Raw genomic sequence first — 26,262 nt, 5'->3', positions numbered from 1 at the left:
AATGTGTGGCTGGTGTCCACTGCTGTGATAAGTGATGTCTTGTGTTTTATGATATAAGGCACTGTTTACTTTTTTTTTTTTAAACTTTATTTTAAGTGTACAAAGTGTACATTCCATTCATGGTGCCCCTGTGCTGCAGTACTGCGTTGCACTGCATAACAATGTGGTGTGAATGGGGCACAATTGTATTCTTTATGCCCTAATGGTCATCTGCATTAACCCAATGCATAAAAACACAAGTCACTGCAGTATGGTGAAATCTGTCATTTTGTTGAAATCCCTCCACTCTTTCCTAGTCACCAAGATGTGCCTAGATTTCATGCAAATCAACCATTTATAACGTGTAATGTCCCGCTAAGAACTCATGACACGTGTAGTATAGATATCTGCCAGCACTAACCCAACCTGCTAGACCATCTCCTCTAACCCCCCTGATACCATAAAAGACACAACAACTTTTTGGAGTAAAATGGCCATCACATCCTTTTATTACAAAACAGCAATTTCAAATAAATAACATAACATTCCTTATAACAGAAACTGAGAAATTAAACTTGGTGGCCTTTGAGGGCAACAATACAGAAACTATTCACTGTGAAAACCTTTGCTTACAATTAGACCCACAGCCACAACACACCGACTTGGAGACAACTTCATTATTCACAGTGACCTCCATTTTAGATAATCCGAGTTAATCCTTCGTTACCAGGAATGTACCCGAGAACCCCATACCACCGATGGGTCCCGACCATTCTTATTATCAAGAATTCTCTTCTCGACCAAAGACCCACCACTGCCAGGCTGCCATGACAACCACATAGCAAGACTTAACCACAGGGAGGGTGGGTGGAAAGCTTCTCTCTTTCCGTGCATCGCTCCCCCTAAACTACCTGTGACCCCCCTCCCAGTCACCTAACACTGCCCATAAGGCTGGCCACACTATCCTGCCAAACTTTAACCCTAGCTGTCAATCCTATAGACCCCTTGTTATGCCGTCTCTCCACATTTTTATTTATTTTTTGCTCTGGGACTCCCTTTGTCTTGTCTTCTGCTATTCATGCACAGTGTGCCGTACAAAAGAACATGTAACCTTACTGTGTAGGTATTATGTTCAGGTTTAAGAGTTTTTCTCTGTGCAAGATAAGTACGGTATTGTCTTTTTTTGATTAAAAATGCAATCCCTGTTGTTTGTAATGTCCTCTTATTGTACATTTATTTCCCTTTCTTTCAGGAAGCAAAACCAGAGATGGAGTAGTACAAGGAGTGGCTTCAGGTCAGTATCACCCTCTTTTTCCAAGCTTTGTCCTCACTGCTGCTGCACAAAACGCTAATCTGTGTGACATGGCACCTCAGGCAGTCAGGCAACCGGAGCCAGCTCTGTTCATAACAGGATCAAAAGCTAATGGGTCACTGAGATCATCCAGGCTAAGATAATGCAATTAATGCAAGTAGCCACTGCTCATCTTCAACATGTTTACATCTAAAATCCAAAGCAGAAGATGAATATGTGCACGGTAGGCCTTCCAATGTTTGCCATTCAGAGAAATGAATATGTAACATATATCACATTCCTGTACTACATGTTATTGTTTTATAATGCTTGCAACAAACACTTTTTATCTTTTGATTTCTTGGAGCCAGGAAGATTTGTGGCCATTATGACATAGCTGTGGCTTTAATATGTATTTCAGAGCATAATAAAATACATGTAATACAATGCTTTGTCCATTTAAATATCCTACAACTACAGTATAATGCCCATTGATCTGCCAGAAATGCAATCTGTTCCTAAATCCTTTTGTGGCTTTACAACATACAGTATTTTTGGGGAATGAGGGGTGTCAGCCCTGCCCAGTTGTTTTTTTTTTTTTTTTACTAAATTACCCAAGCCCTTCCACTCTTCTCAGCTCTACAAAATATGGGCTAATCATTCTATAGTCCCAAGATCAGAACTTGGAGGACTAATTACTCTCCTTGAAATTACACAAGACAAAGAATTTCTGACATGGTTAAACAAGTAATTTTTGCTTTTGTTGAACAGAAATAGCAAAGCATTTACAGTATAATGGTGTAATTAACAGACAAATGAAACAACTAAGTGAAGAGATTACAAATCCTTTAAGCCACATGGGGAGGTAATAGGTGGAGGTCTTTTTTAACTGACATGTGTATGTAGAATATTAAGGTGCAAGTTTTCTATCGACTTTCTTACATTATACTGTATCATACTGATGCCATAGAATAGATCAGTGTTTCTCAACCTTTTTTTAGTCAAGGCACCATTTAAAATTCTACACAATCTCAAGGCACCCCATTCTAAAGTGTAAAAAATTAAACTAATAGTTTTACATAACGAATCAACATCAACACACATCGGACACCCGACGTTACAAATGATTTATTCTTCTAAAGCAAAATACACCTTTGCCCACTGGTACTGACTAGTAGTCCAATGTTTCTCTTTTCCCTACGTTTCTCTCCCTCACTCAGCCAATGTGACCCCAGTGCTGACGGAGAGGGGCAGGGGATTAGCAAACAAGGATGCTGTGCAGGTGCCTGACATCCTCCCTATCAGCCAATGACGTCATTGGTTGTTAGGATGCCGGTGCTCTGCCAAAAGAGCCAACTCGTGAAAATCTCCAATTATGCCACTTCCGGTGACTCTCCAGCAGCAGTAATTGCAGATTTCGACGACTTGGCTATTTTCACAGAACACTAGCAACCTATACACTATGGTACACAATGGCTTGTCTGTTTTGACAGAACACCAGCTAAGGAGTAAAAAAAGTTGTCGCTGCCTCGGTGGCGGCCATGTTGTTGGTTAGTAACTAACAATGTTCCTTCATTATATAGTGATAAAAGAATACGCCCCTGGTATATTGCCTTTATAGTCCCATATACCAAGGGGGTATTCTTTTATTATTCTCAACAGGGATAATGGCTACCTCTATCTAGGACTTCAAGTGATTGGATGCTTTGTTTATTTCAATATATAGTGTACCGTAGTGTATAGGCTGCCAGTGTTCTGTGAAAATAGTCGTTGAAATCTGCAATTACTGCTGCTGGAGATTTACCGGAAGGAAGTGATGTATTTGGAGATTTTGAAGAGTTGGTTCTTTTGACAGCACACCGGCAACCTAATGGTTGTAATGGTGCACAATGAAAACCTGTGGCTTTGTGTAACTAAAAGGCAGGCTTGATCCATATGCTGGCTTATATACAATTGTGGGGCCATTTTTTACCAATTTGCCAAGGCAACCTGGTTGAAAAAGGCTGGAACAGATGATTGGATAAACTGACATCATTTGATCATTTAAGGGCACACATCAATTAACAATACCAGACTGTGTTTTTAAATTAAATTTCATATCTAATTTGAAAGTGTAAATAAAAAGACAAGCATAATAAATTAAATTTATATTTTTTGTTTTGTGAATTTCAAAATAATAGGTTTTTATGATTTTAAAAAGCAAGATCTCGTCATGTTACACACTGTTGCCTAGTTAATTACAGCAGTCTTGCTTAGGCCCCCTGCACACAAGGACATCTAACTGCTGTGCTCCCCTTCTGGAGTCATAGGGGTTGATTTACTAAAACTAGAGAGTGCAAAATCTGGTGCAGTTATTCATGGTAGCCAATCAGCTTCTAACTTCAGCTTGTTCAGTTAAAATTTGACAATAAAACCTGGACGCTGATTGGTTTCTATACAGAGCAGCTGCACCAGATTTTGCACTCTCTAGTTTTAGTAAATCAACCCCCAAGTGTGCCTGGGAGGGAGAGATGCATTCTGCAGCTTGCTAAAGTCTATGGCTGGCAGAAATAGGCTTCGGATGGATGGGTAAGTGGTACTTGTGTTTAGAGCCACTTGCATTTCAGGACATATGCACACAGGTCGTCTGCATTCCAGGCATTCATCCCTGAATGCACAGGGCCCCAAACGTGAAGGTGACTTGGCACAGCATTCCCTGGTCCAGGCACAGTCTGCCATACACTTTGTTAGATTGCAATCAGCAAGGCTGGATGATGTACCTATTTCTCCCTGAAGTTATACAATGTTGGAAGGGATGCCTTTGTTATGTCTCCTCTAGAACAAACATGCTGTCTGCTTAGCAGACTTTACATTCAAATGAATTAGGATCCACAGGCTATGTGCAATAAATAAACACAACACAGTACTGTACTGTAGAATACCATCCTTTTAAGTTTCAGTCAAAATAGAACTGTTTAAGTGTAAAATTTGAATTCGATGCTTAAGTGTTATAAAGTAAATATGACCCCCCTCTACAATTCACCAAACACTTTAGACATAAGCCCCGTACACACGCGTCGAAAATTGGCAGGAAATTTTCGGCCAATGTCCGATCTTCCGATTTTCGGCTTGTTAGTATGATGCTTCCGACAACCGACTCCGACTTTTCGGCCGAAAAAAATCTGCTGTACAGACTATAAAATTTTTGTTGGCCGTCAAAACACGGCCAATTTTCGTGCAGTCAGTACAGATTTCGACAGGGAAAAATCTGATGAGCAAGTCTGGGCATGCTCAGAGAAGAAAGAACACAAAGAAAGCAAACCAACACATGACATCACTTCTGAAGTAGATTTTTGTTGGGCGAGAAAATTTGTGTGCAGTCTAGGCACATTCCAAAAAACCACTCTGGACAAAAGTCGGACGATCGGTCGGCCGATAATCGTTGCGTGTGTACGGGGCTATAGTCAGCAACACAGTATGAAAGAAAGTAGAGCGTGTTGCTTCCACTGTGTTAAATATTAAGTTGCAGATTTGGGATTGCTGCAGGCCTTCTTAAATTTTCAAGTTAGTTTTAAGCCTTATTTATTTTTTATTTTTTAAAGCGGTATTCCAGCCCGTGCCAGGTTTTTTTTTTTTTAAATTACCCTCGTGATAGTCGCCAATTATGTATTAAAAATCGGCATATGCTACATCTGACAACGTTTTCTGAGTTATTAAAAGTATTGGTACTCACTGTACCCTCCTGATCCAGCCAGTGTCCACCCTGAGTGTGGGCATCTGAAGTCCACTAGAAGTCTCTTCCAGGATAAGGTGCTGCTGGGTACCCAATAAGCAGCTCCCACTCTTGTGCATGTGCAGTGGGACTTTATCACGGCCATAGCAATGAAGCCTAGCATCGCGTCGTTTCCGGTTTAGAAATAAAGCGATTCTAACCGCCGAGGATGCCCATTGACTCCTGGGATTGATTACACTGGTATCCTGGGAGCCAATGTGAAAAAGGATATGACGAACCTAGCTGCGGCCGGGTTTGGATGGAAAAAGGTACTATACATTAAAAAAAAAATGACACTATCCAAAAAGGAATGGCAGAGCGATCAGCAGCACATGCAGACGTGCATCCAAATTAGGGTGGAACTCCACTTTAATTCGAGCTAGGCACCTCATAGATTTATAGCAATAGCAAAGGATGACACCGACATCCCTTCTAAATAGACACGTGAAGCAAAAAGTTGTCCTTTGTATAACAGCAACAAAGCCCTGACCTTTCTGTGATCAGATTTATCCTGTATAAAAGCCTAAATTAATAAAAAAATAAAAAGTGTTCTAGTGAGATATATATATACATCTAAACCGCTGACAACAAAAGCGAGTACACCCCTAAGTGAAAATGTCCAAATTGGGCCCAATAAGCTATTTTTCCTCCCTGGTGTCATGTGACTCATTAGTGTTACAAGGTCTCAGGTGTAAATGGGTAGCAGGTGTGTTAAATTTGGTGTTATCGCTCTCACTCTCTCATACTGGTCACTGGAAGTTCAACATGGCACCTCATGGCAAAGAACTCTCTGAAAAAAAGAATTGTTGCTCTACATTCTTATGGCCTAGGCCATTAAGATGGCCTAGGCCATAAGAAGATTGCCAAGACCCTGAGACTGAGCTGCAGCACGGTGGCCAAGATCATATAGCGGTTTAACAGGACAGGTTTCACTCAAAACAGGCCTTGCCATGGTCGACCAAAGAAGTTGAGTGCATGTGCTCAGCGTCATATCCAGAGGTTGTCTTTTTTTAAATAGACGTATGAATGCTGCCAGCATTGCTGCAGAGGTTGAAGGGGGGGAGTCAGCCTGTCAGTGCTCAGACCATATGCTGCACACTGCACCCATTTGGTCTGCATGGCTATCATCCCAGAAGGAAGCCTTTTCTAAAGATGGTGCACGAGAAAGCCCGCAAACAATTTGCTGAAGACAAGCAGACTAAAGACATGGATTAGTGGAACCATGTCCTGTGGTCTGATGAGACCAAGATAAACGTTTTTGGTTCAGATGGTGTCAAGCGTGTGTGGCGGCAACCAGGTGAGGAGTACAAAGACAAGTGTGTCTTGCCTACAGTCAAGCATGGTGGTGGGAGTGTCATGGTCTGGGGCTGCATGAGTGCTGCCGGCACTGGGGAGCTACAGTTCATTGAGGGAACCATTAATGCCAACATGTACTGTGACATACTGAAGCAGAGCTTGATTCCTTCCCTTCGAACACTGGGCTGCAGGGCAGTATTCCAACATAATAACGACCCCAAACACAACTCCAAGACTACCACTGCCTTGCTAAAGAAGCTGAGGGTAAAGGTGATGGACTGGCTAAGTATGTCTCCAGACCTAAACCCTATTGAGCATCTGTGGGGCATCCTCAAACAGAAGGTGAAGAAGCTCAAGGTCTCTAACATCCACCAGCTCCGTGATGTCGTCATGGAGGAGTGGAAAAGGACTCCAGTGGCAACCTGTGAAGCTCTGGGGAACTCCATGCCCAAGAAGGTTAGGGCAGTGATGGAAAAAAAATTGTGGCTGCACAAAATTTTGACACTTTGGGCCCAATTTGGACATTTTCACTTAGGGGTGTACTCACTTTTGTTGCCAGCGGTTTAGACATTAATGGGTGTGTATGGAGTTATTTTGAGGGGACAGAAAATTTACACTGTTATACTGTATACTCACTACTTTACATTGTAGCAAAGTGTAATTTCTTCAGTGTTGTCACATGAAAAGTTATTATAAAATATTTACAAAAATGTGAGGGGTGTACTCATTTTTGTGAGATACTATATACTTATTGTGCATCTACTATTGGATATTGCAGCAAAGGATTAGAACTCTTCTCAGGTTTTTATTATCTTCCTGTGTCCCCATTAGGTAGATTCACCCTCTCTATTTGTCTCGGTGAATATTGTCACGAAGACAGAACGACATAGGAAATATAACATTTTAGCATTATCACCAGAAATAGAATAGAAGGTAAAGCATCCCATGGAGACACTGGGGTTGATTTACTAAAACTGTTGCACACAGAATCTGGTGCAGCTTTGCATAGTAACCAATCAGCTTCAAACTTGTTAGCTTGTTCAATTTGTCCCCTTTCAGACGGAGTGGGTCCGTCCAAGTGGAATTAGCCTGCTCAATGGGGGGATCTCTCCACTGATCCCTGCTGAGCAGGCAGATGACCCGTCCGTGTGCACTCCGCTATGCAGAGTGGACAAGGACACAGCCCGCTCTCCTCTATGGGGCCGTCAGATGTAAACGGACTGCGTGTTCGTTTCCACCAGCTTGTCATCCAGGACGGATGACGAACGTATTGCCATACGTCTGTTTATAGCGGATTTTATCGTATCAGATGCCGGTGGGTGTCATTGGACCAGATTCTGTATGCACAAGTTCTACTAAATCTCCCCCCACTGTTCCAATGACAACTGGCTAAGAGGATTTCCCCTTAAGTCTGATTTACACTTGCAGGGGGGTGGCAGTAAAAACATTTGGCTGAGCCACTTTTTTCAAACCCTTCCAACTGATCCCCCCTTAAGTTGCAAAGGTAGTGGACAGGAGTGCAAAAGCAGTGGACATGACTACAACAGTTATCCCCCAGAACCACCTGCCCAAAAGGGGCTGCACTGCAATTGCCCTGCAACTGTGTGCAATGCAGTGGTTTTTAGGTTTTCAAAACAAGCAGTGAGGAGACAACACAATGCCTCTTCTTCGCCTATCAAACTCTCTCTGAAGAGCGAGCCACTACAGATCACTCTTCTGGGGCTACCACAAGTGTAAACAAGCAGGGCCGATCCTAGGGTAACAGACGCCTGGGTGCAGAAATATTTATGGCGTCCCCCCCCCCACGTGGGCGTGGTCATCTTACTAACTCCTCCCCTTTTCCTAATGGGACCTGGAGGGGGGTCTCACCAAGGAACACAGAGAGGGCCTCTGTTAGACTGTCTGTTAGAAAGACCCCCCTACCAGGCCCCATTAGAGACTACAATGGGGTCGTATCATGGGACCTGGAGGGGGGTCTCTCGAACAGAGATCATCTCTGTGTGCATTTTAAAGTCTGTGTTAGAAAGACCCCCCACTAGGCCCCATTAGAGACTACAATGGGGTCGTATCATGGGACCTGGAGGGGGGTCTCTCGAACAGAGATCATCTCTGTGTGCATTTTAAAGTCTGTGTTAGAAAGACCCCCCACTAGGCCCCATTAGAGACTACAACGGAGTCTAATGGGACCTGGAGGGGGTTTTATCTTACAGAGGCCCTCTCTGTGCCTATTAGAGAGTCTCTGATAGAAAGAGTCCCCTCCAGCCCCCATGAGAAACTACATTAGAGTGTCGCTGAACAATGGAAAAATAAACAATATTATATTAATTAATAGCACTTTGATGCCCAGGCCCAAAACTAGAAGACTTCACTTACCTTAAATAATGGGTACTGGGGCTGGCTGCTGGTCCTGATTCTTGGCTGCTGGTCCTGATTCCTGGCTCCTCTGTGGTGTGCCGGTCTCTGTGGTATTCTGGGCTGTGGTGCCAGTCTCTGTGGTATGCTGGGCTCTGTGGTGCCGATGGTGCTGGCCTCTGTGGTGCCGGCCTCTGTGGTGCTGGGCTCTCGGGTGCTGGGCTCTGTGGTGCCAGGCTCTAGGGCCTCTGTGGTTCCCGGGTTCTGTGGCCTCTGTGGTGCTGGCCTCTGTGGTGCCGGGCTCTGTGGCCTCTGTGGTGCTGGCTCTGTGGTGCTGGGCTCTGTGGTGTGGGCTCTGTGGTGGCAGTGGTGGCAGTGCTGGCTCTGTGGTGGCAGTGCTGGCTCTGTGGTGTGGGCTCTGTAGTGGCAGTGCTGGCTCTGTGGTGTGGGCTCTGTAGTGGCAGTGCTGGCTCTGTGGTGTGGGCTCTGTGGTGGAAGTGCTGGCTCTGTGGTGTGGGCTCTGTGGTGGCACAGTGGCAGTGCTGGCTCTGTGGTGTGGGCTCTGTGGTGGCAGTGCTGGCTCTGTGGTGTGGGCTCTGTGGTGGCAGTGCTGGCTCTGTGGTGTGGGCTCTGTGGTGTGGCCTCTGTGGTGGCACTGCTGTCTCTGTGGTGTGGGCTCTGTGGTGGCAGTGCTTGCTCAGTGGTGTGGGCTCCGTGGTGGCAGTGCTGGCTCTGTGGTGTGGGCTCTGTGGTGGCAGTGCTGGCTCTGTGGTGGCAGTGCTAGCTCTGTGGTGTGGGCTCTGTAGTGCAGTGCTGGCTCTGTGGTGTGGGCTCTGTAGTGCAGTGCTGGCTCTGTGGTGTGGGCTCTGTAGTGCAGTGCTGGCTCTGTGGTGTGGGCTCTGTAGTGCAGTGCTGGCTCTGTGGTGTGGGCTCTGTAGTGCAGTGCTGGCTCTGTGGTGTGGGCTCTGTAGTGCAGTGCTGGCTCTGTGGTGTGGGCTCTTGTGCGAGATCCCGGCGGGGCTGCGGCTGTCACTGTGATGGCGCCTCTAATTCCTTCATCAAATGCACTCCGCCTGTGAGAGGAGGAGCCGTACAGAGAATGCAGGCGGCTGCAGTATAGAGCAAAGCCGCTGCTTCCTCTGTATGGCTCCCTGAGCCGGGACAAGGCCATCCAGCGCCCAGGGCGAAGACACCAAACTGCGCCCCCCCCCCACAAGATGTAGGAGCATAGTGTTTTAGCAATATAAAACAAAAAAAAAGAAAGTTGAGAGCACTAATTGGCACACTTAGGCCCTAAGCATACATTCCCTTTCCAAGCCAAATATTTCCACAAACAAATATTCTCCCTCCTCCCAGTACACATCTCTCCCTGCTGAAATCTCCCTCCCAGCACAAATCTTTCCCACCATCCTCTCTAAACTCAAAGCCTCTCTCTTCCCAAATGTTCCCTGCTAGCACAACTATCCCTCCTCAAAAAAGCACTGTTAGCGCACATTCTCACCCCTCAAATGTCCCCTCCTAGCACAAATCCCCATCAATTTTCTTACTAACACAAATCCTCTCCCCCAAATCCCCCCGCCCCCCCCCCCCCAAAAAATGTCCCTTCTTGCATCCCCCCAGCACAAATCCACCCTCCTAGCACAAATCCTCTACCCCCCCCCCCCCCCCACCATCACAAATCCTCCCTCCTGGCTCAAATCCTCTTCCCTCCATCCCCACAGCAAAAATCCCCCCTCCTGGCACAAATCCTCTCCCCCCTTCCCACAGCACAAATATCACTGTCCACACAAACAGCCTGCCATCTGGAACACTGCAGTTAGGCTAAATGTAAGACAGCCTTGTCAACTAAAATGACAGCATAAAGTAGAGATTTTTTTGATCTGCCATATAACTAATTTTGTCCTATTTAATAAGAGATTGCAGAGAACAATAGTAGTGTATTACAAATTAGCCAGCTAGTAATCAGAACAATAGGAAATCATGTCTGATTAGTCAATATCAATGCTCCTGTTGTTAAAAAAAAAAAAGGTAAAACGTCACCTATGGAGATTTTTAAGAACCGTGAATGTCGCCTTTCCAATTTTAAAGCATGACATGTTAGGTATCTATTTACTTAGTGTAACATCTTCTTTCACAATATACAACAAAACTGGGGTAACTATTGTGTTTTGTTTTTTTTTTTTGTTTTTTTATTCATTTAAGTGCATTTTTTCCCCAAAAATTGCGATTGAAAGACCGCTGTGCAAATTCAGTGTGACATAAAATATTGCAAGAGCCGCCATTTTCTTTTGGGTCTTTGCTTAAAAAAAAAAATAAAATATATATATATATATATATATATATATATATATATATATATATATATATAATGTTTAGGGGTTCTAAATAATTTTCTAGCTAAAAATACTGGTTTTAACTTGTAAGCAACAAATGTCAGAAAAAGGCCTGGTCCTAAAGTGGTTAATTAAAAATAAAACACATTTAATGATTTTTTTCTGAAATGATTTGTGTCTTTTCTATTTGCCTGGAGTTCAAATTTAACATTTGCTGTTTTTCTGTTCTTTTTCATAGTGGCTGAAAAGACCAAAGAGCAAGCATCTCAGCTGGGAGGGGCTGTCATGTCTGGAGCTGGAAACATTGCTGCTGCCACTGGTCTAGTGAAGAAAGATGAATTCCCTACAGACATAAAGGTTTGACATTTTCTCTAATGTGAATATCAATGGCCAATGTGTGAGATTGATTCATATCTATTATTAATAGTCAGGCAGTGGTCTGTGATCAGTGCCATCCTGACCAGGGGACAGTTCCCCTTTGGTTGGGTTTTTTCTACCTTAGAGGAAGGTTGAGATTTTTGTTGCTTATTGTGCCCTCCAAAATGGGATCAGCGCCATGCTGATAAGGGGACAGTTCTACTTTGGTTGGGTTTTTCCTACCTTAGAGGAAGATTGAGATTTTTGTTGCTTATGGTGCTCTCCGATATGGGATCAGCGCCATCCTGATAAGGGGACAGTTCCCCTTCGGGTGGGTTTTTTCTATCTTAGAGGAAGATTGAGATTTTTGTTGCTTATGGTGCTCTCCAATATGCGATCAGCGCCATCCTGACAAGGGGACAGTTCCCCTTTGGTTGGGTTTTTTCTACCTTAGAGGAAGATTGAGATTTTTGTTGCTTATGGTGCTCTCCGATATGGGATCAGCACCATCCTGACAAGGGGACAGTTCCCCTTTTGGTTGTTTTTTTTCTACCTTGGAGGAAGATTGAGATTTTTGTTGCTTATGGTGCTCTTCGATATGGGAAAGCAAGGCATTGCCTTGTTATATAGCTGTTTTGTGTTGCTACAGACACTAAGAACACAAAGCAGGGTACAGACTGCATGCTTGCTGGGATTGAGGGTGAGTGGTACTTGGATCTAGAGGGCAGTGGTCATACCTCCTAACTTTTAAACTTGACAAAGAGGGAACATTTTTAGAAGAGCAGAATGTGGTATACGTAGCAAAAAGTGGGTTTGGCCAAGCAAAAAGCAGCTATAGCTGTGTGGGCGTGGTTTACAGATATCCCTTGCACTGGAGTATAGAGAAAAACATAAGAAGGACAAAAACACATCCAAGAAGGTATTGGTAATTAATTTAAAGTTCATTTTTATGTATTTTTTGTTCTTGTTTAGCTAGCTACAACTTTTAGTATAATCTAGTACAGTGTGGTCACTTATCAGCTCTTGCATACAATACAGTGATAAACAAAAAACCAACAAATGTGCATTATAGTGTCTATTGTGCATGGCTCAGGGGTGCATAAAGCATAGAGAGCAGGGGTCAGGAGTGTGTAATGTACAGGCTATTGTACAGAGTACATCCAAAAATGATCCCTTCCCCCCAGTACAAATCTTTCCCCAAGCTCATACCCCCCCTCCCCATTGCAAAACCTAACCCCAACAGCCCTAAACTCTCTTGAGGACAGACCACCCTCCCAGTCTCTTCTCTTCATATTTCCTGAGTACAGAGACCCGCAAAATACATACCCCCTACATAGCCTCTTTCCAGTATAGACGCCTCCATAGCATAGATCCCTCACTCCCCACCAGTATAGACCCACCTTTCCAATTTAGACTCCCTCCCTTCCCACCAGTATAACCCTCCCAGTACAGACCCCCCCCCCCCATCAGTACAGACCACCCTCCAGTATAGAACCCCTCTTCAGTGCAGAGTTCCTCCCCAAGTACAGACCCCCTCCACCGGTACTGTCTCCAGGATCACTGTCCACACAAACAGCCTGCCATCTGGAACACTGCAGTTAGGCTAAATGTAAGACAGCCTTGTCAACTAAAATGACAGCATAAAGTAGAGATTTTTTTGATCTGCCATATAACTAATTTTGTCCTATTAAGAGATTGCAGAGAACAATAGTAGTGTATTACAAATTAGCCAGCTAGTAATCAGAACAATAGGAAATCATGTCTGATTAGTCAATATCAATGCTGCTGTTGTTATCATCAACCGTATTAAAAAAAAAGTCCTAGAAAATGAATCACTGAAATATCTGTTCAGAATTCTGCTGGCTCCTTCTGTCTCTGCTTCCCATTTGCTGCACAGGAGACAGTAACAGATTTTTACGCCTATAAAGAATATAGATATAATTCTGTACCCTAGCTATGTAAATTAAATGCAACAATGTCTTCATAATGCTATCAATAATGAAAAATATTTAGAAAGTCTTATTGTAGACAATATGGGGCTGATTTACTATAACTGGAGAGTGCTAAATCTGTTGCAGATGTGCATAGTAGCCAATCAGCATTTAACTTCAGCTTGGTCAATTAAGGTGGCTCTAAAAACAGTTTTTTTTTTTATCTTAATACATTCTATGGCATTGAGATAAAAAATCTTTAGTGTGCAGCAGCCCCCCTCCCCCAGCCCCCCTAATACTTACTGAGCCCCATCTCGATCCAATGTTGTTGCATGGCTGTCCAGGAATCTCACTTCTGTTTGGCTGAGACACAGCGCCTTTGGCTCCCGCTGCTGTCAATCAAAGTCGGTGAGCCAATGAGAAGAGAGAGGGTGCAGAGCCAAACCATGGCTCCGTGTCTGAATGGACACACAGAGCAGTGGCTCAGCAAAGTGGCTGGACAAACCGCAATATACACAATCAAAACATGTATTTGTTTACTATTTTTCCTGCCAAGGGATTTGTATTGAATTGTATTTAGTCAGGGCCAGTTCACATCATTTTCCCCCCTCTTTTTTCCTGAAACCCTAAATAAGGACATGTGTGTTCCAGTGCTTTTTTTTTGGTGCGTTTAGGTGCATTCTGGTGCATTCCAGCGTGTTTTTGATGCCTTTTACAGCGTTCCAGTACAGTCCAGTGCAGAAAAAATGCAGCAGGATCTACTTTTTTTTCTTGAACGCACTGGAACTGCAAGCCTATTATGAACTATGCCATTGGAAACCATATAACCTACTTTCCATGCGTTTTTGATGCAGAAAAAACGCACTGGACTGCATGTGGTGTGAACTGGCCCTTAGTCTTCTCACACAGTTGACACGCTTATTTCCTTGTTCGGCCTGCACAATGAGCTAACATCACCACCTCCAGCCAATTTAAAGGGTGCATAAATACTTGAATGAGTTTCAAAGGGTCATGTTTGGCAGTGTTACTGCCTGTCTAACGTGGCAGGGTGGGTCATTTAACATAGTTACATAGTTACATAGTTACATAGTTAGTGAGGCTGAAAAAAGACACAAGTCCATCCAGTTCAACCTATGATGTGTGTGTGTGTTTGCTTTTAACCGTACATTGTATACCCCTGTATGTTGTGGTCTTTAAGGTGTCCATCCAATAGTTTTTTGAAACTATCAATGCTCCCCGCTGTTACGACTGCTTGCGGAAGAGAATTCCACATCCTTACCGCTCTTACAGTGAAGAACCCCTTACGCACTTTAAGGTTAAACCGCCTTTCCTCAAGTTTTAGTGAGTGGCCACGTGTCTTATTGTATTCCCTTACTCTGAATAGTTTGTTCCTTATGCTAGGGTCGCCAGTACAGTATTTGTACATTGATATCATATCCCCCCTCAATCGTCTCTTCTCCAGAGAGAATAAGTTCAGTGCTTGTAGTCTTTCCTCATAGCTGATGTCCTCCATTCCCCTAATTATTTTTGTTGCCCTTCTCTGGACTTTCTCCAGTTCCAGCACATCCTTCCTGAGGACCGGTGCCCAGAACTGGACAGCATACTCCAGATGTGGCCGGACCAGAGTTTTGTAGAGTGGAAGAATAATCTCTTTATTTCTGGAGTGAATCCCCTTTTTTATACAACCCAGTATTCTGTTGGCTTTGCTTGCAGCGGCTTGGCATTGCATGCCACTTCCAAGCCTGTTGTCTACCAGTACCCCCAGGTCCCTTTCCATCCTAGACTCACCCAGAGGTTCCCCCCCAAGTGAGTAGCTTGCTTTCTGGTTACTGGCCCCCAAGTGCATTACTTTACATTTTTCTACATTAAATCTCATCTGCCATGTAGTTGCCCACCCCGTTATTTTGTTCAGGTCTGCTTGCAAGATTTCCACATCCTGCATAGAAGATATTGGCATGCCTAATTTAGTATCATCTGCAAATACTGAGATTGTACTAGATATCCCCTCCTCTAGATCATTTATGAATAAATTAAACAGGATTGGTCCCAGGACAGAACCCTGGGGGACCCCACTTTCCACACCCGCCCAATCAGAGTACTCCCCATTAATCACCACCCTCTGGACTCTCCCCTGGAGCCAGTTCTCTATCCAGGTACTCACCTTATGATCCATACCTACCTTCCTTAGTTTGTACAGTAAGCGTTTGTGGGGAACGGTGTCAAAGGCCTTTGCAAAGTCCAGATACACCACATCCACAGGCTTACCTTTATCTAAGTGGCAGCTCACTTCATCGTAGAAGGTTAATAGATTGGTTTGGCATGAACGATTTTTCATGAATCCATGCTGATTACTACTTATAATACCGTTTTCATTAATAAAGTCTTGTATGTGGTCCCTTATCATCCCCTCCAAAATTTTGCAGACTACTGATGTTAGGCTGACCGGCCTATAGTTACCCGGGATATATCTCGGCCCCTTTTTAAATATTGGTACCACGTTGGCTTTTTTCCAATCAGTAGGCACCATACCTGTCTGTAAACTATCCTTAAAGATCAAGAATAATGGTCTGGCAATCACCTGGCTGAGCTCATTAAGAACCCTTGGGTGCAAGCCATCCGGTCCCGGGGATTTATTTATGTTAAGTTTCTCTAGTTTAGCTCTAAGTCTATCCTCTGTTAGCCATGGCGGCACTTCCTGAGGTGTATTATTTAGTTCGGCCTTACAAGCTGGGTTAGTGTAGCCCCCCGATTCCTTTGTGAAGACTGAAGAAAAGAAATTATTTAACACTTCCGCCTTTTCTCTGTCCTCAGTGGCCATTTTTCCTTTATCATCTTTTATGGGGCCAATGTGTTCTGGCCTCGCTTTCTTACTGTTTATATACTTAAAGAACTTCTTGGGGTTCTTTTTACTCTCCTCCGCTATATGTCTCTCGTGTTCTATTTTAGCCGCCCTGATTTCATCTTTACATTTCTTATTACACTCTTTGTAGTGCTTAAATGCTGCCAATGACCCCTCAGTCTTGTATTTTTTGAAGGCCTTTTCTTTAGCTCTAATATACATTTTTATGTTGGAGTTTAGCCACCCAGGGTTTAGTTTTGCTCTTTTAAATTTATTTCCCTGTGGAATGCACTGGCCCACCCCCTTGTTAAGTATGCTCTTGAAGCACTCCCATTTTTCCTCCGTGTTCTTTGTTCCCAGGGTTCTATCCCATTTGATATTTTCTAGCAGCGAGCGCAGTTTAGGGAAATTGGCTCTTTTGAAATTCAGTGTCCTTATATTACCCTTGTGTTTCCTATTACTGTAATTAATACTGAAACCAATTGACCTATGGTCACTGTTCCCTAAGTTGTCCCGTATTTCTATATCCGTGAGCAGGTCTGTATTGTTGGTAATCAGTAGGTCAAGTACCGCATTGTTTCTTGTCGGTGCATTCACCATCTGACCCATGAAATTGTCCTGCAAAACATTTAGGAACTGTCGAGCCTTGGCTGAATGCGCGGTTCCTTCTGCCCAGTCTATATCAGGATAATTAAAGTCCCCCATTATAATGACATTTCCCATCCTTGCTGCCAATCCTATCTGTAACATGAGGTCCGCCTCACCCTCCTCCCTCTGGTTGGGGGGCCTATAGCATACGCCCATAATTACCTTCCCCACCGTGCCTTCCCTTTGAAGCTCTACCCATAGGGATTCTGCTTCGTCCATAGCTCCATTATTAATATCATCCCTCATATTTACCTGTATACTGTTCTTAATATACAAACATACCCCTCCCCCTTTTTTACCCTCTCTATCTCTGCGATAAAGGGAATACCCCTGAATGGTCGCCATCCAGTCATGAGAGCTGTCAAACCAAGTCTCAGTTATCCCCACAAAATCTAAGTCCTCCTCAAACATCAGCAGCTCCAGCTCTCCCATCTTGTTGGCCAGGCTTCTGGCATTGGTATATAAGCCTCGTAATTTTGATGTTTTTAGGCTGCTCTCTTGATTTTTCCCCGTACCCACCCTGGGTATAGGAGCTCCGAACACCCTACCGCTAATGCCCCCATTTCTGCCCTCTGAAACTTGCTTTCCACTGGCTAATTCTACATCTGTACCCTCCCCCCCATTCCCTAGTTTAAAAGCCCCTCTAACTTTTTGGCCATCCTCACACCCAGTACGGCTGCACCCACCCCATTTAGGTGCAATCCGTCCCTACCAAAGAGCCGGTGACCGACTGAGAAGACGGCCCAGTTCTCCAGGAACCCGAAACCCTCCTTACTACACCAGCTCCTCAGCCACTCGTTAACTTCCCTAATCTCCCGCTGCCTCTCTGGTGTGGCTCGAGGTACAGGTAGTATTTCGGAAAATACTACCTTGGAGGTCCTAGACCTCAACTTAGCGCCTAAGTCCCTGAAATCGTTTAGGACTCTCCGTCTTCCTCTGCCTATGTCATTGGTACCCACGTGTACCATGACAGCTGGGTCTTCCCCAGCCCCACCCAATAATCTGTTCACCCGATCCGCGATGTGCCGAACCCGAGCGCCCAGCAAACAACAGACTGTTCGGCGCACACGGTCTTTGTCACAGATTACACTGTCTGCCCTTCTAATAATTGAGTCCCCTACCACCAGCACCTGTCTTTCCTTTCCCTTTCTCCCGGCCTCACTGGAGGAGTTCTTCCCCTGGCAGCTAGGGGTGTCGCTCTGCTCCAGCAATGCTGGTCCCTGACTGGTTTCCCCAACATCACACAACGGGGCGTATCTATTGGGGTGCTCCAGCCCAGGATCAGCCTCCTTGACTTGTCCCCTTCTACCCCTCCTAACTGTCACCCCTCTGCTCTGCTCTGATGCCTGCACCTCCGATACTCCGCCCACCTCTGTGCAGGCCCCTGCCTGCACCTGATTGGTACAATCCTGGCTCTTCTCCGGTATGGACATTCGTCTCAATGTTGCCAGCTGCTTCCCTAGATTCAGGACCTGAGCTTCCAGGGAAGCAACGTGCTCAAATTTTGCGCATTTGTATTCGCCCTCGATCGCATGACCGAGGAACGCATACATATCACAAGATGTACACCGAGTCGCATCTCCACACCCGCCGGGCATTGTACCTACTATCTAATCTAATGGGGATTCAGCGATTTAAGTCTATCCTATGTGGCTATTTCCTGGCTTCCTAACGCTACCTTCTCACCCTCTGGTATTCCGCTCCACTCACTTGACACCGGTCAGTCACCCAACACTCACAATCTCACAGCCCGGTCAGACGCACAATGCTGAGTCGCACAGCCCGGTCAGACGCACAACACTAAGTCGCACAGCCCGGTCAGACGCACAACACTAAGTCGCACAGCCCGGTCAGACGCACAACATTCAGTCGCACAGCCCGGTCAGACGCACAACACCGAGTCGCACAGCCCGGTCAGACGCACAACACCGAGTCGCACAGCCCGGTCAGACGCACAACACCGAGTCGCACAGCCCGGTCAGACGCACAACACCGAGTCGCACAGCCCGGTCAGACGCACAACACCGAGTCGCACAGCCCGGTCAGACGCACAACACCGAGTCGCACAGCCCGGTCAGACGCACAACACCCAGTCGCACAGCCCGGTCAGACGCACAACACTCAGTCGCACAGCCCGGTCAGAAGCACAACACGGAGTCGCACAGCCCGGTCAGACGCACAACACCGAGTCGCACAGCCCGGTCAGACGCACAACGCCGAGTCGCACAGCCCGGTCAGACGCACAACACCGAGTCGCACAGCCCGGTCAGACGCACAACACCGAGTCGCACAGCCCGGTCAGACGCACAACACTCAGTCGCACAGCCCGGTCAGACGCACAACACTCAGTCGCACTGCCCGATCAGACTCACAACACTGAGTCGCACAGCCCGGTCAGACGCACAACACTGAGTCGCACAGCCCGGTCAGACGCACAACACTGAGTCGCACAGCCCGGTCAGACGCACAACACTGAGTCGCACAGCCCGGTCAGACGCCCAACACTCAGGTAGTGATAGGTACTCCCAGACACTCAGGTAGCAACAGGCGGTATGATTCTTTCTGATTTTAGGTGCTGAAAGCGGTACAATTATTTTGCATGTAATTCTTAAGGACGAGCAGCCCAAACCAACTATTTACATATGATTTTTTTTACTGTGCATTCTTCTTTATAACATCTTGGGTATGATAAAGTTTGAAACACAAAATCAAAAATTATAATATAATAAATAACTATAAATAAGTTAAAGAGTATATATATATATATATATATATATATATACATATACATATGTTATATATATATATATATATATATATATAAACGTATACATATATATATGTGTGTGTATATCTATATATATGTATATGTCGGAATATTTATACAGCTCTGAATATAACAGTGTCTATTTATGTCAATAAGCAAAGATCTGTAAGAATCTCCACTTATTTCCACAAATCAATATGTAGCGAATTCTTTTTATCGATTCATTTCTTTTTAAAAGCATATACCAATCTTAGTGAAAACAGTCTACAGTAGGGAATATTTAAGAAAATTTATTCACAAGACATGTATTCACAATACATGATCAGACTTGAGATGACACAAAAAGATAACTTTACATAAAATACAAACTTCAAACAATAAATGCAATGTGATGTGTAGCTCAATAATGAAAGTTAAAATAAAACAAGATTACTTTTTTCCCCAGGTTTAGTATAAACCATAAATGAATGTTCTTTATAATCAGACCACAATTGTCTGCGCAATGCGCAGTCGATAGTCACTCCACTGCAGATGAAGCGAGAATAGGCTATGCAAAACGGAGGACTAATACGCTAATATGCGCTAAATCTGATATTATTAAAATGTATAAAAAGCAAAAATCTGCTTTTCAGAGAAAAATCTACATGGTTCATGCGGCTGGGACTGTAATCTCGTTACCCTTAAATTTGAAATGTAAAACATTTAAGGAAGGAAATAAATTATAGTAAATAATATCAAATAAACAGCAAGTATATTTACCATATTTAAAATGGCTGCTAGCTTAGAATGGTTGTTACCAGAGTCCTTAAGATGGCTGCCTTCAAAAAATGGTGGCCAGTTAGGGAGGAGTTTCGTTTGGCGTCTTTCCAAGTTTCAGATACATGATGGAGCAAGATGGAGTCTGTATAGATGAGTATATGCATGGCTGTAGTAGCCTGTGTGTTGTATGTGTAATGTATGTTGTGTAATGTCCTGTGTTACATCTGGGTTCTCCTTTTTATATGGTATTGAACAAAGGACTATTAAAATTACCATAAGTTAAACCCAGAGGGAGTAACTTCATCCCCATTGGTTGGGACATCTTATTCATTAACTGGTGATGTCATTGGTCAACACCTCTAACCAGTATATTAAAATGAAATGATGATTTCTTTATATTTAAGAGCAATCATCATAAAAACTTGTCCATACTCTCATAATACACATATCCATCTAATAATATCCATCATGTATCTAAGAAAGCATTAAATCTGGTAACACAATAATATATTATTAATATATATATCTATATATATTGGAAATGACTGTCTAAACCAGGGATCCTCAAACTACAGCCCTCCAGCTGTTGCGGAACTACATATCCCATGAGGCATTGTAAAACTCTGACAGTCACAGACATGACTAGGCATGATGGGAAATGTAGTTCCTGAACAACTGGAGGGCCACAGTTTGAAGACCCCTGGTCTAAACCAAAGACTTCACTTAGCATCAGTCACCAAAGATGGCAGTATTGTGTTGCCCTTAGATTCAGTATAACATCATTATTTACCTACAAATAAACTTTAAACCCTCATATTGACAAAGAGCCTATAATCCCAGACCTTCTAGACTCTGGCAAGGTCAGAAAAGTTTTATGATATTTTACCAATTACGAAAGTTTACTGAAATCTTTGTTAACATGCAGAGATGAGTCATCAATATCAGTTAAAGCTAGAATTTAGCAAGAATAAAACCACTATACTATAGATCTATGTATGTTATTCATATATATATATTTCATTGTTAATATTCTTTTACACATAGGATTATAATATATCTGTAAATCTTATTTTTAAATTGGTTTAAACACAGAATATTTAACCAGTGTTTTATGGTCCCACACACAGATAAGATTACCTTGGTATAGCGTCAGCTAGACTTTATCTAAAGAAAGTCAACAGGCTATTTATTTATTACCTTAGGTCAACACAGCATGTTTGGGTAAACCTTTTAGAAATCTGTTGAATAGAGACTTTTGCCTAAAAGGGAGTTTAAAATTTCAGTGACCTTCTAACAATATGAAGGCCACTGCTTAAAGTTTCTACAGTGGGGAAGGAAAGTATTCAGACCCCCTTAAATTTTTCACTCTTTGTTATATTGCAGCCATTTGCTAAAATCATTTAGGTTCATTCTTCTTCCTCATGAATGTACACATAGCACCCCATACTGACAGAAAAACACAGAATTGTTGACATTGTTGCAGATTTATTAAAAAAGAAAAACTGAAATATCACATGGTCCTAAGTATTCAGACCCTTTGCTGTGACACTCATATATTTAACTCAGGTGCTTTCCATTTCTTCTGATCATCCTTGAGATGGTTCTACACCTTCATTTGAGTCCAGCTGTGTTTGATTATACTGATTGGACTTGATTAGGAAAGCCACACACCTGTCTATATAAGACCTTCCAGATCACAATGCATGTCAGAGCAAATGAGAATCATGAGGTCAAAGGAACTGCCTGAAGAGCTCAGAGACAGAATTGTGGCAAGGCACAGATCTGGCCAAGGTTACAAAAAGATTTCTGCTGCACTTAAGGTTCCTAAGAGCACAGTGGCCTCCATAATCCTCAAATGGAAGATGTTTGGGACGACCAGAACCCTTCCTAGAGCTGGCCGTCCGGCCAAACTGAGCTATCAGGGGAGAAGAGCCTTGGTGAGAGAGGTAAAGAAGAACCCAAAGATCACTGTGGCTGAGCTCCAGAGATGCAGTCAGGAGATGGGAGAAAGTTGTAGAAAGTCAACCATCACTGCAGCCCTCCACCAGTCGGGGCTTTATGGCAGAGTGGCCCAACGGAAGCCTCTCCTCAGTGTAAGACACATGAAAGCCCGCATGGAGTTTGCTAAAAAACACCTAAAGGACTCCAAGATGGTGAGAAATAAGATTCTCTGGTCTGATGAGACCAAAATAGAACTTTTTGGCCTTAATTCTAAGCGGTATGTGTGGAGAAAACCAGGCACTGCTCATCACCTGTCCAATACAGTCCCAACAGTGAAGCATGGTGGTGGCAGCATCATGCTGTGGGGGTGTTTTTCAGCTGCAGGGACAGGATGACTGGTTGCAATCGAGGGAAAGATGAATGCGGCCAAGTACAGGGATATCCTGGACAAAAACCTTAGACTGGGCCGAAGGTTTACCTTCCAACAAGACAATGACCCTAAGCACACAGCTAAAATAACGAAGGAGTGGCTTCACAACAACTCTGTGACTGTTCTTGAATGGCCCAGCCAGAGCCCTGACTTAAACCCAATTGAGCATCTCTGGAGAGACCTAAAAATGGCTGTCCACCAACGTTTACCATCCAACCTGACAGAACTGGAGAGGATCTGCAGGGAGGAATGGCAGAGGATCCCCAAATCCAGGTGTGAAAGACTTGTTGCATCTTTCCCAAAAAGACTCCTGGCTGTATTAGATCAAAAGGGGGCTTCTACTAAATACTGAGCAAAGGGTCTGAATACTTAGGACCATGTGATATTTCAGTTTTTCTTTTTTAATAAATCTGCAACAATGTCAACAATTCTGTGTTTTTCTGTCAGTATGGGGTGCTATGTGTACATTCATGAGGAAGAAGAATGAACCTAAATTATTTTAGCAAATGGCTGCAATATAACAAAGAGTGAAAAATTTAAGGGGGTCTAAATACTTTCCGTACCCACTGTATATAGTATAGAATATCTATATATGACTATGCCAAAATTAAATTTTTACTTTATTTAACCTCCCCCAATAATTCTGACAGATAGATATACGTATATATATATATATATATATATATATATATATATATATACTGTATATATATATATATATATAGTACAGTAAAACTGCAGGAAAGGGCACTGGGGGGCAAACTAATATCAGTTTATTTTATTCTGCAATGAAATCAGTGTGCTTGTGTGTATAACTTTTCAAATTTGCCGCCGGTTCCACCCCCCTGCGAGTGTCACGTCGCAGGAGATGGAAGCCGGGGCTCTACAGCATCGGGCGGAAGATCCGGCCGCCGTATGCCGAAGGGACACATCGCTGGATCCCGGTGACAAGGTAAGTAACCTCTACAAGGATCCAACGATGTTCCCTGGTGGCACCCCGAGTGCTTAACAAATTAGTTACATTTTTCTATTTTGCTATGTTCAGCACCTAATTTAATAGTTTTTGTTTTATCAATTTTTTTTTCACATGCTGCAAAACTGCACCAGAATGAGAACAAAGACACACTAAAAGTTGTGAAATTATGAAAACATTCTTTGGGCTGTTGCACACGGGCTGCTGCTTTCATTGTAATTGCATACGCCCGTACACTGTACTCATGTTTAGCCTTAAGCCCTGGTTCACACTAGTGCAGCTTTACATTTAATTTGATGTGTTACTAAACCCACAACAGTAAAATCAGTCTGTATATGCTATAAAGCATGCTTGTTAAACTCAATGTGGAACCTAAAGGTGTTAATCTTCTGCATTGTGTAAAAAGGCTGTTAGGTAATGTCTTCTATGATCCTCCCCTTCTTCCACTGTCCCCAATCCATCTCCTGATAGTACAGAACCTTTGCAGTCACTCTGCACATGATCAGTTTGGTGTGTGTTGCTAGAGAGTTTTTTTTTCTTGGGAGAGTGCATGTGATCAGCACAGGGCCAATCAGCACTGTACAGACAGAGGGTCAGGGGTCCTGCAGCCTCATAAGACAATCAGGGGAGAATGAAAACTCCTCCTACAAGCTTTAACCAGGCACTGGTAGAAGTCACAAGACTGCTATATACTGCTGATGAGCAAAGGTATTTAGCAGTTTATATTTACTAAAATAATTTAATTTTCATGTTCTGTGTTTTGTGGGAGACCAGCGAATGCAGGCTCCTGGGTTTAGTATCATTTTAACAGATGTCAATGCAAGTTGCAATGAAATCACTCAGAAATAGTGCAGGAACCTTTTTCAAAGTTGCTGTGACTTGAACCAGTCCATCGCCGAAAATGGGGTGTGACTGGCCATGCGATTTTGAACTGTCAAGTGGCATGACAAGTTGCACTGGTGTGAACCAGGGCTAAGTGTGCCCTAATTCACCGAATGATCTGCTTCTGGTACAATGTTACAAATTATTTGCTTTTCCGAGCTAGCAATATTGAATCATTCTTACACTGATACATTATTTTCTTATCACATACTGGCCAGTGCAGAGTTCCCCTGATTTCCTATTTTCTACATTCCTAAAAGATCGAATGCCTGTACCATGGGATAAATAACTTTTTTTTTTTAAAGTGAATTGACCTAAATTAAGCTTTATCGTTATTTACCTTATAATTAAAATATTCTAATATTCACGGATTGGCTCTTAAATTAACGCATGCGATAATTAATACAAATAGGTAATGTGATACCAATATCACCTGTGATAAGCGTTAATGAATTGACCCCACAGGCTGCAAAGATTTGCATAAGTATTACAGTTAGCAGCAGGGGTTATATACAGATGGGGGGGGGGGGGGTCATATAAAGCTGATTTGTGCTTCATAGGTTGCTTGGCTGTTACCTGTTTATTCATTCGGCTTCTTCACCTATAAGGATAGCAACATCTGTTGACGTCCTGTGTGAACTAGAGCAGGCATTTTTATTTAGCATGTACATGTTCAACAAATTATAGTTGCACAATGCAATTACAGGATGTAAAAAAGCACTAAAAAAATACTTTTGTCAAGACATATTTGTCAGATATGTTAGTTATTTATTCATTATTAAATTAAGTTATTATTAAAGTTATTTTATTCTGAGAACAGTCCTTCCATTCCTGTATTAAAAGTCATTTTAACACCACTGCATTTTTAATACATTTAAATGAATGTGAATGAATGACACTGTCCACATCCATGTATTGATATACGGGGCATTTTTTTTTAATTGTATTTTTTTTAGATTTGCATTACAGCAGTACAAAATAGCTCAGGAGCAGAGGAACAAAAGCAGTTCAATACAAATACATTTCACAAAAGGACAGCATATACAGAAAAATGATTCAAGACCAAACAGCAGTATACAGCTAATGAATGGGCCCCAGGGGTAAGCGGTGAACCAGTATTGCATGGACGCAGCAGCAAATTGGAGAGTCATAGTAGACATGTTGAATAGAGTTCATGCGGCTGTGTATCACGGTTTCAATTGAGTGCATTTTAAAAATTCTTCAAAAGGCATTTTGCTGCATCTAGATGAAAATAGAGGTTTTGAGATGAATGGACACTGAAGACCAAGAACTGAGCGATCAGTGGTCTTTGATTGCTCCATTCTAGGTCCTAGAGGCAGCAGGAGACAATGCAGCATCAGATCAATGCTGCATCCACCTAGGTGCATATGATTTTTTTTTTTTTTTAAACCACTTCCGGCTGGGCGCCCAGGCTGCACAAAATCACGTTGATCGTTCTGCCTATATAAACAAGGCTGTTCTGTCAGGGAATAATAGAGAGATCTTGTGTTTCCGCTAAGCTGAAACACAGATCTCTTTTCCTCCAGTGCATCCACTCCCCCCCCCACACAGTTAGAAAACACTCCCTAGGAGCACACTTAACCCCTTGATCACCCCTGGTGTTAACCCCTTCCTTGCCAGTGAAATTTATACAGTGATAGTGCTTTTTTTTTAGCACTGATCACTGTATTGGTGTCTCTGGTCCCCAAAAAGTGTCACTTAGTGCCATATTT

The 26,262-nt window shown here is 43.3% G+C and overlaps 1 protein-coding gene across 4 annotated transcripts in view; it reads left to right on the top strand.

Moving 5' to 3' along the window:
• Positions 1–26,262, top strand: part of SNCB (synuclein beta) — a 170,706-nt gene that overhangs the window by 51,942 nt on the left and 92,502 nt on the right. For all 4 annotated transcript variants that reach the window (XM_082256615.1, XM_082256614.1, XM_082256617.1 and 1 more), the window contains 2 exons: positions 1,232–1,273; positions 11,241–11,359. In XM_082256615.1, coding sequence (XP_082112741.1) covers positions 1,232–1,273; positions 11,241–11,359 — 161 coding nt within the window. The remainder of the gene's footprint in view (positions 1–1,231; positions 1,274–11,240; positions 11,360–26,262) is intronic.

Source organism: Pelophylax lessonae (genome assembly GCF_965119305.1).
Source record: "Pelophylax lessonae genome assembly, chromosome: 4".
In the NCBI taxonomy this organism is placed as follows: Eukaryota; Metazoa; Chordata; class Amphibia; order Anura; family Ranidae; genus Pelophylax; species Pelophylax lessonae.
The sequence above is the reverse complement of the archived record's forward strand: the minus strand, read 5'-3'. Positions and strand labels throughout refer to the sequence as shown.